Raw genomic sequence first — 14458 nt, 5'->3', positions numbered from 1 at the left:
TTATGCACTTTTCCTTTATTTTTTTTTAACTGTGCAAAACGTGACATATAGTAGCGTTTTGGTAGCAAACACTACATTACGTAGCATTGTTTTGGTAGCAAACACTACATTACGTAGCATTTTGGCCCCAAAAACACTAATTCATCTACTGTTATGGCTTAATTTTTTTTTTTAAAAAAAGAAACAAAATTGTTAGATCATGTAGTGTTTTCGGTTGTTTTACAAACATGGTGAAGTGATATTTTTAGCCACTATGTTCAGAAGTGATATTTTAAACCATTTTCCACCTCAAAGTGATATTTTGGTCAATTTCTCGTATCCGTGGGGTTGGAATGAAAACTCATCTCCTAATAAAATTGTTGCTGTCCTATTTTATTACTGTAAGTAATTGTTAAACTGTGTAAAAATTAAGATAGTAAAATAGTAAGAGGTGGTGGCCAAGGCCTTGTCAAGTTAAGATTTTAGGTGGTGGACCTAAAATCTGAACTGGATGAAGAAAGTGCCATACTGTCAAGTTAAGATCTTTGCCCTCTTTGGATTCCTTTCATGAGCTACATATATTCATCTGACTTGGTCAAACATATCCGCCATTTTAATTTTTAATGTAAATTTTTAAATAATTTTGCCAAAACTAGCATCTAATTTGTATTTTCAAAACTAATATATTTCGCATATCTTTTGTTTATATTTTCGAGATCAACTTTATTTCAAGTACTCCATAAAATCTGTAATGAAAATTTATGTAATACAAAATTTTGTATTTAACATTGAGCCCAGTAAGACAGATCCAACCCAACATTTCCTTCTATTTTGTACACTGAGCCCAATTTTATTGACTCTATCCTCCTCAGAACTGGGCTTGTGAAATGTTGTTTTATTGGGCCTCAAAAGAATATTTATTTCCTTTCCTTTTATTTACCTAATTTGTTTTGTTTGTAAAATTGTGTAATCATATACAGTGTGCATACGTAAGATAATAGATGCTTCTTGAGTAAAATTCTAAACATGTGTGAATGAGGTCAGTGCAGATATATATATATATATATAATTTTTTTTTTCAAATACCGTGTTCCAACTGTAAATTGTAAAGTAGATAATATGACGTAGGGCGACTATATTAAAATAGTAAAGTCATATAACTGAAATGGCTTTGTAATGAGAAATTAATATTTTTTATATTTTGTATTATTTTAACTTATTAAGTTTAGAGGATGAACCTATATTATAGCCATCTAGAAGATTTTTTCCAAGGAAATATAGCGGACATTATGAATAATATATTAAAATTGGCACATGTTTATTTTTAATAACCCGAATCACCATGTTAATTACTACAATTTTCTTTGTAGGCTGTTACTACCTCTTTTTTAATATATGATTTTTGACTTTCTGGCACACAGGTTTGACTACATAGTTAAAATATTTTTTTTCAAAAAATTCTTTTTATGAATAAAAGTTTTGATCTCATATTTTTATTCAAAAAAAGATTTTCTTAAAAATAATAATTTTAGCTATGCCGTCAACCCTCCTAAATATTATGTGTGCCAAAAAGTCAAACGTTATATATAAAAAAATAGATGGAGTACTTAGTACTTACAGTCTAGTACTACCGTATGTTTATTTCATTTTTATACGAGAAACTGCATGTTTATTTCATTTTTATACATTTTATCGTTTAGATGTTCCTCTCAATTCTATGATGTTTCTCTCAATTATATCAAAAATAATAAAATTTATAATTTAAAAATTAATTACATTCATTACTTTATTTTACTGTATTCATATTAATTGATTTATCGTCTTATCCATTTTTCATACTTTCTCCCTCCAAATAATACATTTTTTAATTATCGTACCAAAATCATTAGTTTATAAATTAATGGAACGGTCGACGGAGGGTGCATTCCAGCGATCAATTGAATTTCAATTAAATTTGGTTGATTTTTATTTATTCCGAGTTTGAGCATTTTCTTCCTGTTCCTTGGAACTCCATTTTTTGAATGGTTTGTAATGTTGAAATCGAAGTTAATTTGACTAGTATAAGATAGGTGTATTTTTTCTCTCAAATATTTTTGTATCGATCTCATCTACCATTAATACATAAATATCTATATTTAACTGTAAATATTGAATTTTTTGACTGTATTATTAGAAATATTTTTTTGTTTATTTAAATTTTATTGTTAGTCAAATTTCATATGAACCGATAATTCAAAAATTTACTTTTTAAATTTGTTTATTTAAATTAAATTTTTTCCAAAACATACATTAATAATAAGAATGATCATCAAAATTGAACTTTTCATCATTTCAAATTAAAGGTAGTAATTATCAAAATTGAGCCATATGTACTCTATACTTCTGTACTATACTATAATAACTAGAATCAGAATGAGGTATAATTTGATTTAATGATTATCCCCTAATTTTAATTATTAAAAAAATATAAATAGTATTATATATCGGCTAAACTCCTAAATTATTAAATTACTACACAAAAAATCTACTTATTCTACTAAACTACTACACAAAAAGTCTACTTATTCTACTAAACTACAATCAGAGCTTATCCTATTATTAATAAATAAATAAATAATGTTATATATCCGTTAAACTACAAAATTATTAAACTATTAGATATTGTATAGTTATCCTACTAAACTATCATAATTTTTTATTATAAATTTATAATTTTTATATATTTATATAAATATTTTAAAATTATAATCTGACGGGATAAATAATATTTTTAAATATTCACGGGAACCGTATATCGCACGAGATTTAAGTTAGAACTGTTAACATTTGATTCGATTTTAATTCTTGATTTAACCTTAGATTCAAAATGTACGGATCACACCATCCTTTTTACCTGGTAAGGCTCTGTTTGATATTGTTATTAAAAATTGTTGTGCTGTTAGAAAAAGTGATGTTGTAAGTTTGGTAATTTTTTTGATATGTATATGTTTTGATGCAAAAAATTAAAAATAATAATATTTTTGATAAGGTTTTATGGTGAAATCAGCATCTCTTCCCCCAAAAGCTCTAAAAACTGGTTTTTGGGGGGACTTACTTTCTTCAACAACAATTTTTTTGCCAAAAGTACTCTTCCGAAAAACAACTTTTTAATTTTACCAAACAATTTTTAAACTGTTTTTCAGCGAAAAGTTGTTGTTGCTAATACCAAACACACCCTTAGCATGTGATGTTCAAAAAACTAGCTGAGCATACCTGATTTTGAACAATATAATTTTTTGTACATAATTATATTATTATAATTATATATATATTATTAAAAAATAATTATTTATATCGATTTCTAAACTACTCTCTCTGATATATCAAGATATTATTTTCTCCGGTATTTAAACTATTTATAATTTGAGTTATAAAATATAAAAATATTATTTAATATATAAATAAAAAGTCCGGATAAAGCCCGGTTCGGTCCGGCCCGCGGGCCTTATATTTTTTAGGAAGCCCGGACTGACCAGATTTTTAGAAAAGCCTGGTCCGATCCGTTTAAAAAAACTGGGTTTTTGAAGACCCAGATAAAATCCGACCTGATGAGTTTTTTGTGCATCTCTAGTTTAGCTGATTCATGACTTTATTTGTTTTTTAATGATATTAATAGAAATTTTGTTGAAATCTTGTTTAAAAGTTCAATTTGTGTTTTTTTTTTTAAAAAAAGACGTCCAATTTAGGTTCAATTTATGTAAGTTTTTATTTTATTTTTTAAAAAACGAGGTTCAATTTATTATACCAACTGTCAAATACTTTATATTGAGAAATAAATAAAGGAGATTATTTTTTTTTGTCGAGATAGAGGAGATTATTATTATTATTATTATTATTATTGTTATTATTATTATTATTATTATTATGTACTTCCACAGTTCCAGTTCCACCAGTCATTACTTTTCAAGACAATGACTTATCTTGTTGGCCAAAATTGACAACGTGGCCGCTTTGTCTCACAGACTAATGACAAAAAATTTATTGGTTTTTGATTAATTCAAATGTTAGGAACATGTAATCATGAAGCCGTAATTACTTGCAAGGGTAGATCCAGTTCACTCATTACGAAATTGATAAAAATTACAATTTCGTCAAGACTTTGGATATTCGACCCGCAGGCGAAGTGTATTGTTTTTTGAGCAATGTTACCCGTTCAAAAAAATTTCTAAAAATCTTTTTAAAATAATATATGTCATTTTTTCATTGATCGAATTTATATTATTTTCTCCGTTCCTGTCCATTTTCAAAATAAATTTTATCTCATTTATATGTTCATTTACACTTTCAAAATAAATTTAGAGATAATTTTACTAAACTATCATCCCTATAGTTCATAATTCTAAAGTTTGCCTAATTTAAAATTTAGCCGGATTCTCAATTTTAAGGTATTAATTAGGGGTATTCAATGGAAAAGTTTATCTAACAATTTCTTAATAAATGTATTTTTTGCAAGATGGAAATATAAAAGGGGACGGAAGGAGTAATACACAAGGGGTTCGTCTCATGAGTAAATATTCAATATCATGATAACACTCATCATTTAAGAATCGAAAGTTTCGGGAAGGGTTTACGTGTACCAAGCATTTCTCTTATATTTTTTTGCTTCATAATATTAAAATTGACATTTTGGCATGGAAATAAACATGTCATGTACAAAAATGCTAGTACAATTTAAAATAGATTGATCATCAAAGACGTGACTCATTAAATTTAAATAAATTGGTTTGATTGTTTGTTACAAATTTGACTCAACTAATTACTAATTTAAAAATTTATATCAAATTAGTTATTGCAAAATTTAAATTTTATATGGAAACTAATCTCATCAATACGATTTTTCAAATTTGTGGTCAAATTAAGTCAAATTTGTAATGAGCGACTCAATTGATATACAGTATTTGGCCTCCATAAATCATGTGTTTGATAATTAACCCAATTAAAAAAATACTTACAAATTCACTTATAAATTCTAAATGATCATATCCAATTAAATAAGTTAAAATTTCAACTTGCATGATTTTATTTAAGACCAGTTTACTGTATATTACCGTGAGCAAGAATCAATCACACTTTTGAATAACAAAATGTGACCAAATCATAGTGCTGGCCTGATTTTTACACTAAAATAGCGTAAAAATTATACTATTCTCGTATTCAACTCTAACCTACTTCTACTAAAATTTACACTAAAAGAAAGTTCTTATACTACAAATTATTAATTTTACTGCAAAAATATAAAAATGAAGTACAAAAATCAAGGCAAAAGAAGTAGAAAACTATATCGACTGTGTGTAACGATGACGAACAATAACTTCCCATAAAATATCTTTGTGAAATGTGATTGATAAATTCAGACAAACATATTACAAGTTGACTACGATGGAACAGACGTGACATATTTAGATTATATGAAAATTCTAAACACAACAATCAAAATAAGCTCCAAAGAGCCATAATGCCTGTATCATGAGTGTTTGATTCGAAACAAATAAGTTTCGAATCCTAAAACACCATTACAAATGACTAACGTGACAAAGGGCGGCTGTAATTGTCAGGTCAATTACTTGTAATATTAAAACCACCAATATTTTTCTCTTTGTTTAAAAATATGTTTTAAGCATCTCCAATTACATAGAATCCTTACTTGAAAACTATTAATACATACTATAAATACAAAATAGAGAGATTACTAAAAAAAAAATCATTTTCAATGTTGTATTCCCCTTATTTATAAATATAATAACCTCTTGATGTTGACTATATTTGTTGAACAATTACAGATCAGTAAGAAATTTGTTAAAAAAATTAATCGCCTATTACCATAATGAAGTAATATATTCTATTTATAACAACTTAAAATTTAAATAACATACTATTTTTAAAATATAGTTAACCAATAGAGCCAATATAGTACAATGCCTTACAGATTTAACAAATTTTACCTATTATTCTACATGTCCAATTTAGTCAACCCAATTATAATTAAAATATGGTCTTACATCATCATAAATTCATAATACTTGATATAAAGATCAAATTTGAAGGAAAGGCCTCCACGACTTGGCCAATACAATTAATCGTGGTGGGATTCATATAAGTAATACTACCACAAATATTGTCAAAGTGTCTTTTTCTCCGATATAGGCCACTTAATATTAAATTGTTATTTTCTTTTAATTATTAGACTTACAGTTGTTATAATAAATCTCGAAATGAGGAAGTCTCGACCCTGTCAAGAAAATGCAACATTTATCAAAAAAATATTTTACATGTCTGATTTCTAACTTTAATAAGAGCATCTCCACTAGATAAAAATGTTAAAATATATCAAAAATATCATAAATAAATATTATAAAAATTATGTAAAATTAATCCACTCTAATGTTACATTCCTGTTAGCTAAAATTATAGATTTGAAACTGTGATCAAGAGATAATTATCCTCTTTTTAAGTAACCGAACCAACCCTTGATATATTTATATATACTATAGTGAAATTACACATCATTTAATTATCATATTAATATTGCATTCTATCTACAATAATTAGAATTAATAATAAAATACTATTGTTAAAAACAACTAATTATTATATGCAAACTCGAGTAGTAAATGATTTAACAATTTTACATAATCACTAATTTATGTCATTTTAGCCAATCATTTTTATCAACATTATCAAATTTTTTCTTTGACATCCCTACCACTATTAATCTAATTATTGTGAATACATCGGTATAAAATTGTGTTTTAACTGAATTTTACATTTGTACTCAATCATTTAGAAATCTCATGTCCAAAATATACATTCAATCTAGAAGCAATCTAACAAAAACAGCATCAATCACGCAAAACAATCTGATGTATATTACAAGATAAAAAACATGAATGTTAAGAGAGAGCTGACAAAGCTTATTACGCATGCAACATCTTTAATAAACCAACACAATTTTACTCATGTAATCCTAAGCCCTTCTGTCAATTTCTAACTGGAGTAAAATCTATAAACATATGTGGCCACCTTTGTAACCAATCTAACAACAAGTGTTAACTACAAAGGATGAGCCACAACAAATTGTCATAATAGTAATCAAAGGCGGCTAGTCAATAACTTTGGCTCTCTTCTGTTGCCTCTCTCTCAAAATTCCTATATTATACCCTCACTTCATTTTACATCTTTTTAGTTGTGGACTCAACTCTATTCTTTTCACAACTATGGGAGAAACTGAGGTGATTTTGCCTAGCCAGACCATGATGGACTTTGAGTTCAGCAATGCGATATCGTCCCCGGGATTTACTGCGCCGTCCTCGCCTGCACGCATAGGGGACTATTACTTCAGTGCACCAACTAGTCCGAGGCACGTATCGCAGTTTTATGCGGAGTTTGATGAGTTTTTGACGAATCATAGCATGCGTAGTGATTTGATGAGAAATAGTGTTTCATCAGACATGCCATCTGAGTGCAACAACTTGTTTGAGGATGATTTTGCGTTTGATGTGAGCCAGGAAATGGATGCAGGCTCACTTACTGCTGATGTGCTTTTCGATGGAGGTATAATTAAGCCACGGGAGGTGCAAAAATCATCGGAAATATCGAAAGAAGAGGGTGCAATCAGAGGAAGGGAGAGATCAGTTTCTTCTTTATCGACATCTAGGTCAAGGCACAGAGCTACTAGATCACTTTCTCCTATGCGAGTTTCTGAATATCCATGGGAAGAAGAATTTAAGTACCAGCAGCGACACCAGCAGAAAAATGATCAGCAGAATTCGAAACAAAAACCAAACTTGACATCTTCTGTTTCCACTCTATCAGATACTACTACTTTAAAAGGCCCCAAGAAATGGAAGTTGAAGGACTTTTTCTTGTTCCGGAGCGCATCAGAAGGAAGAGCAACAGACAAAGCTGATCCATTGAAGAAGTATGCTTCTCTATTCAAGAAACACGAAGAGGTCAAGAGTTCAAGCTTCAGGACGATACATAATGATCCAGGAAATTCAGTCTACAGCTCGAAAAGAAAGGGAAAGGGGCCTATTTCAGCTCATGAGTTGCACTACACAATCAACCGTGCAGTCTCGGAGGATTTGAAGAAAAAAACATTCTTGCCATACAAACAAGGTATTCTGGGCCGTTTGTCTTTCAATCCTGCTGTTCATGCCATAGCCAATGGCTTCGGATTTTCGCGTAAATGACTTATGCACAGTCCAATAAATCTCAGTTTTTTCTTGTGTCCATGTATAGTTGTTGTCATCATCAGTGAAACTTAGCAAGTTTAAGATTTATATCTTGTACGGTTTATTTGTTTAGTTAAAAAGAGTGCTATGAAACGAACAGCATATATAAGTTGAAGCTGATAATTTGTACTCTTACACTCAAATCAGAGGTTCCATTTTCCTGCAATCTGCATATGTAGCTCAAAGTGTAATATCTGCATGAAACGTTTATAGATGACGTGATTCTCTGTATTCATATTAAATTTAATATTGGATTTATTGCTGATAAATTATTACAACAATCGGTTATCAGACCTTCTACTACAAAATTTACTAGAGGATTTTATGTACTGTATACCAGAGAATCAAAGAAACACATGCAGCCACCATGAGATCCAGCTTAAATTAAAAATTAAATAATTATTATAGAAAAAAAAAAAGAAAATCAAAATCAAGCCTGCGTAGTCCATTGTTGACTAAATGGGCAGGCCACATCAGATATTAATAAAGTCAGATGGGGGGCAACACTGACATTTGTCTTATTACATGCCAACTAGTGAATAAATTGGATGTACGTATAATACATGAATACGAATGAATACGTACACGCATGTACCTACAAAATACAAGTGGTTGGTTACTTATTATATTATTCTAATTCAATTCATACCTGTGTGTTTAATATTTCCATATAGAAGGTTCATGTTGATGTAAGCATCTCAGTGCCGATCAAAACTAATCTGGACAAAGTAAATAAAGTTAAAGTTGGTAATAATATAACAGATTTAACATTGAAGATAACATATCCCAAACCAGTTGCAAAATCTGGGTTTCCACTTGCCCACTATATTAATTTAAAGATTTTTTTTTGATTTTTTTTATACCGGGGGCATATATAGGCTCGACGCCTCGCATGTCAGTTGAAAATAATTTTAATCCAAAAATGAAAAAAATCCTAGTATTTGTAATATACATGGTCCTGACCAGAGCGGATCCGTGAATTATATTCCAGTGATCACCGACCATATTTTGTAATACATTTTTATATTTTTTAATTTTCTGGGGTACTTTGATATATTTTCAAAAAAATTAATGATAAAAAATGATAAAATTTTATTTTAAGGGGACACGTGTCCCCGGTACCCCTTCCCCTGATCCTGATGACAATAATTTTTGTTCTTAAATTTTTTTCGCTGATTAATGTGAATGCATGAAGGTTATCTATTCTTATTAACGTTTAATTTTTCAGTTATAAGATTTGTCTTAATTGCGAAAAAAAATTGCGGACGGATAATTTATCCGCACTCGCTTGATGTGGACCGGCATGTAATATAAGTTGAAAATGGTATAAAACAAACAGGCCGGTCTCAGATGTTGCTCTTAAAGTACTGCAACCTGGAGCAGATGTTTCATTACTGATAACATTTGTTAGTTAAAGATTAGGAACTTTGATTAGGTGAGAATTGTAAATGTAAATCCTTCCAAACATTCAATGTTTATCTTCCAGGAGATCAGTACGTGTCTACATGACTACATGAGCTTCGTTATTTATAACATAGGGTGTTTCTGGTACATTTTATGAAGATCCTAGGTTGTACTTTCTAATTTTAATGTCCTAGAAGGCCAGAACAACTGTAAGAAAAATATAAATCACGCAGGGGAAAGAAACTCAGTTAACTAGACTCAGTTTTAAACTATGTCAGTAGCAGTCATGTATGCATTCAAGTCTTTCAACGACAGATTAAACCGATCAGTTTCGATGTTTCAACGACTGATTAAATCTGCAGACTGCAGGGGCACTTTGGCAGTTCCAACTTATCTTCTACCTTGTAGCTTGCAAAACTGTGAAATTCAAGGAAATGTCACCAGTTCTAGTATTTCTAATAGGCGTGTTGCTGTCAAAAGTATGTGCGTAGCTACGATTTACTTATAAACCTCTCGAAAGTATGTGTGCTAATACTACCAAATCAAAACGCAAATCCAGAGCTTATTGAGCTTAATGCGTTTGGTATTACACGAGACTGAGTTATTGGTTATTTTCTTACTCTAACAAGTTAGAACACCATTCTACATGTCTTCAGATTGATTAATGGACTTGAATATATTTTGGTGACAAATTGCCTGGCTCTGGCCTTGGACTTGGTGTTGAGCCTCTCCGTCTACAGGCCACAGCCTACAGGGCCATGTGGAAGTAAATACCAAAGCAATGATTTATTCATTAAAATAAATGAAGTTTTTCTTCTTTTGCCAAGTAAAAAAATTATTAGAACTCAGTAGATAAAATTACATCAACACCAGGGGCATACCCGGTGGAAAGAGAGGAACAGACTCCAACTCTTTAATCTGAATAGTAGTGGAGCAGAAGCAGGGATTGTTTTGATTACCCCAGAAGGACATCATTTGATGAACGCCATTCACTTCAAGTTTTATGTCATAAATAACGATGCCGAGTATGAAGCACTAATCAATGGCCTGAAGATAGATTAAGAAGTAGGAGTCGTAAATTTGATAGCCCAGATCGACTCGGAGTTAGTAGTAAATCAAGTCAATGGAGGGTTTCAGGCCCTAGGTCCTCGAACTAAATTATATATGAGATGTGTGCAACGCTTACTTAAAAGATTTGGCAGTGTCAAGTTGGAAGGCGTGCCAAGAGAAGAAAACAGCAATGCGGATGCCTTGACAAAAATGGGCTCACAGATGGACAACGTGCTGCTAGAACAAATTCCCTTGGGAATTGAAGAAGTTCCAAGTATTCCAGAAGTAAGTGTATTTCAGATGCAAGGGATCCCAAAGGAGACTTGGATGACTCCTATTCACAATTATATCTGAGCAGGGACTTTGCCGGAAGACAAGCTGCAAGCTCGACGCCTTCGTTATCAGACTGCAAAGTACGTTGAGTATGATATGGTGCTATATAAGAGAGGGTTTAATCAACCGCTTTTACGATGTGTAGATCTGAAAGAAGGAAATTATATTCTGATAGAAGTACACGAAGGTATTTGTGGCAACCACTCGGGGGGTGGTTCGTTGGCATTAAAAGTCCTCAGACATGGATACTATTGGCCAACCATGAAAGAAGATGCTTTCAAGTTTGTTAGGGCATGTGATCGTTGCCAGCGATTTGCTAATTATTCAAACGCCCCAGCAACATCCATAACTTCGTTGGAAAGTCCTTGGTCTTTCGCTATGTGGGGAATTGACCTCATTGGAGAACTTCCCAAGGTCAAGGGGGGTGAAGTATGCCGTGGTGGCTGTTGATTATTTTACAAAGTGGGCGGAAGCTATGCATTATCCACAATCACGGCTAAAAAAATCAAAGATTTCGTCTTCAATTCCATAGTCTGCAGATTTGGTATTCCGTATAAACTCATATCTGACAATGGGAAGCCATTTGACAGTAAAGAGTTGAGAAAACTTTGCGAAGATTTGAACATCAAAAAAGATTTCGCTGTAGTCTATCACCCACAAAGCAATGGCCAAACTGAGACTATAAACAAGATCATTAAGCATACTCTAAAGGCCAAGCTAGAGGAAAAGAAAGGAGATTGGTCAGAACATATGCCAATGGTTCTTTGGTCTTATAATACAACTCCAAGGTCTGTTGGGAACCACGGACTTGGGGTGTTACTACGTTTTACGATAAATATTACGAAAAGAAGATTACCTTGTTAATGGTTGATTCCACGCTCTTCTATCGTATTCCCAAATTTCCTTGAGCGAAGTGTGACCTCCGTCTTCTCAAGTTATCCTCTCTTCTTACTCCTTGGTGGCTACAATATGTTTTCACACAATTTCAAGCAAGAAGAGAATAAAAATATATATAGGCTACAATAGGGACCATGGATAATTAGGTTGGGCCTTCTAATTACATATTGAGCCTAGCCCAATGTAATTAAATATTAATTCAATCCACTAAAGAATTAATATTTGCACTACCTTTCCTAATACCGTAATTTAATTAATTCGGTTCCAATATTATTTGCTTATTAAATTCCCCATGTTTAAAATATCATATGTCCATTAATTAAATAAATTACTGATAATTTATTTAATTAATATCTTTTATCCTTGATCATCCACTCAACCTTTATTTAATTATGCCAGAATAAATTCCACCTGCAGGGTTTCACATAATTAAATCTTTTTGAGCTTTCAAGGGGACATCATTAACCCGAATATTATCAGGACATGGATTCCTTCAATAAATAATATCCACCATGTATATAATTCCATCACCCAAAATATAATGATATAATTCAAAAGAATTATTTCATATATAAATCAAAGCATGTAAATAATATACACGTGTCAATTACTATTTCCGGATTAAGAACCTAAGCATTAATAATAACATAGAATCTTAGTTCTCCTTCTTAATAAGTATTAAGGGAACAATTCTAAATTTGATCCTGTTCAATATACACAAAGTATACTAGCATTATTTATTAGTCAATATAAACTAATCTAAATAATACTACAGCCATACCAGTGGATTGTCCAACACCACCTGTGCTGTGAACCTTATTATATTATATAACCGTATTTAACAATCTAATATTCTGTATCCCATTTGATACAAGATTGTTCACAATATATAATATTAGACAACATGTAAACATTCAAATGATTCTCAAATAAACTGGCCAGAAATAAATGTACATACTTCAAATAAATATTTTCAGTATACACTAACAATCTCCCACTTATACTCAAAATATTCTATGTGTACATCAGTGTTTATTTAATCCACTATTACATAAAAATCTATGTGTCCATCCATCTGACTCCTATCGCTTCCACATGCTTGTCAAAAACCTTGGTTGACAAGCTCTTTGTGAAAGGATCTGCTCGGTTGTCTTCTGATGATATGTGAGCCACAACTATATCCCCTCGCTTTACGATTCCTCGTATGAGATGATACTTACGTTCAATATGTTTAGCTGCTTTGTGGTCTCGCGGTTCCTTTGAATTTGCCACAGCACCAGTGTTATCACAATACACCGTCAAGCTCCTAGGCAAATTAGGTACCACATCTAAGTCCAAAAGGAAGTTCCTGAACCATACAGCCTCCTTGGCAGCCTCAGAGGCCGCCACGTACTCGGCCTCCATGGTGGAGTCTGCAATGCATTTCTGCTTTACACTCCTCCATATAACGGCTCCACCTCCCAAAGTAAAAACATATCCCGAGGTTGATTTCCTCTTATCCCTATCTGATTGGAAATCTGAATCAGTATATCCCAAAGGAAATAGATCTGAGGCCTTGTAAATTAACATATACTCCTTAGTCCTTCTCAGGTACTTGAGTATAGTTTTTACTGCACTCCAATATTCCTGACCTGGGTTCGACTGATATCTACTAACCATGCCTACAGCAAAGCAGATGTCAGGCCTCGTACATAACATAGCATGCATTAAGCTTCCACATGCTGAAGCATAAGGAACTGCTTTCATGCTCTCTAGATCCTTAGGTGTCGAAGGACACTGCTTCTTAGATATAGCAACTCCATGCTTAAAAGGTAGAAAACCTTTCTTGGAGATCTGCATGTTAAAACGAGCTAATACTTCATCAATGTGGGGCTCTTGAGATAAAGCCAACATCCTTTTCTTGCGATCCCTTATAACTTTGATCCCAAGGATGTATGCCGCTTCACCTAAGTCCTTCATGTCAAATTATTTGAACAACCATGCCTTTACTAATGACAACATCTCGACATTGTTTCCAATGAGTAAAATATCATCTACATATAGTACTAGAAAAACCACTGCATTACCTTCACTTCTCTTATACACGCACGATTCGCTTGGACTTTGATCAAATCCATATGACTGGACTGCCTGATCAAAACGAATATTCCAGTCTCTAGAAGCTTGTTTAAGTCCATAAATAGACCTCTTAAGCTTACATACCAGATGCTCTTGGCCTTCCTTAATGAATCCTTTTGGTTGCTGCATATAGATGGTTTCTTCAAGACTTCCATTAAGAAAAGCTGTCTTGACATCCATTTGCCAAATCTCATAATCGAGATGAGCTGCTATAGATAAAAGAATACGGATTGACTTAAGCATGACTACCGGTGAAAAGGTTTCCTCATAATCGATACCTTCTTTCTGAGTATACCCTTTCGCAACAAGTCTTGCTTTCTAGGCTTTCACCTTTTTATCTAATCCCCTCTTTTTCTTGTAGATCCACTTACATCCAATAGGTTTTATACCTTTGGGTGGTTCCACGA

The 14458-nt window shown here is 31.9% G+C and overlaps 1 protein-coding gene across 1 annotated transcript; it reads left to right on the top strand.

Annotated features, from left to right (window-relative positions):
* Positions 1 to 7232: 7232 nt before the first annotated feature.
* On the top strand, positions 7233 to 8207 carry LOC141684988 (uncharacterized). The gene has a single exon (XM_074490118.1). The coding sequence runs from the start codon at positions 7233 to 7235 to the stop codon at positions 8205 to 8207; it is 975 nt and encodes a 324-aa protein (XP_074346219.1).
* Positions 8208 to 14458: the final 6251 nt, after the last annotated feature.

Source organism: Apium graveolens, chromosome 2 (assembly GCF_009905375.1).
Source record: "Apium graveolens cultivar Ventura chromosome 2, ASM990537v1, whole genome shotgun sequence".
NCBI classification, from domain to species: Eukaryota; Viridiplantae; Streptophyta; class Magnoliopsida; order Apiales; family Apiaceae; genus Apium; species Apium graveolens.
The sequence above is the reverse complement of the archived record's forward strand: the minus strand, read 5'-3'. Positions and strand labels throughout refer to the sequence as shown.

Excerpts from the sequence above, each read along its gene's own strand:
- LOC141684988 (XM_074490118.1), top strand. The coding sequence starts at position 7,233 with ATGGGAGAAACTGAGGTGATTTTGCCTAGCCAGACCATGATGGACTTT.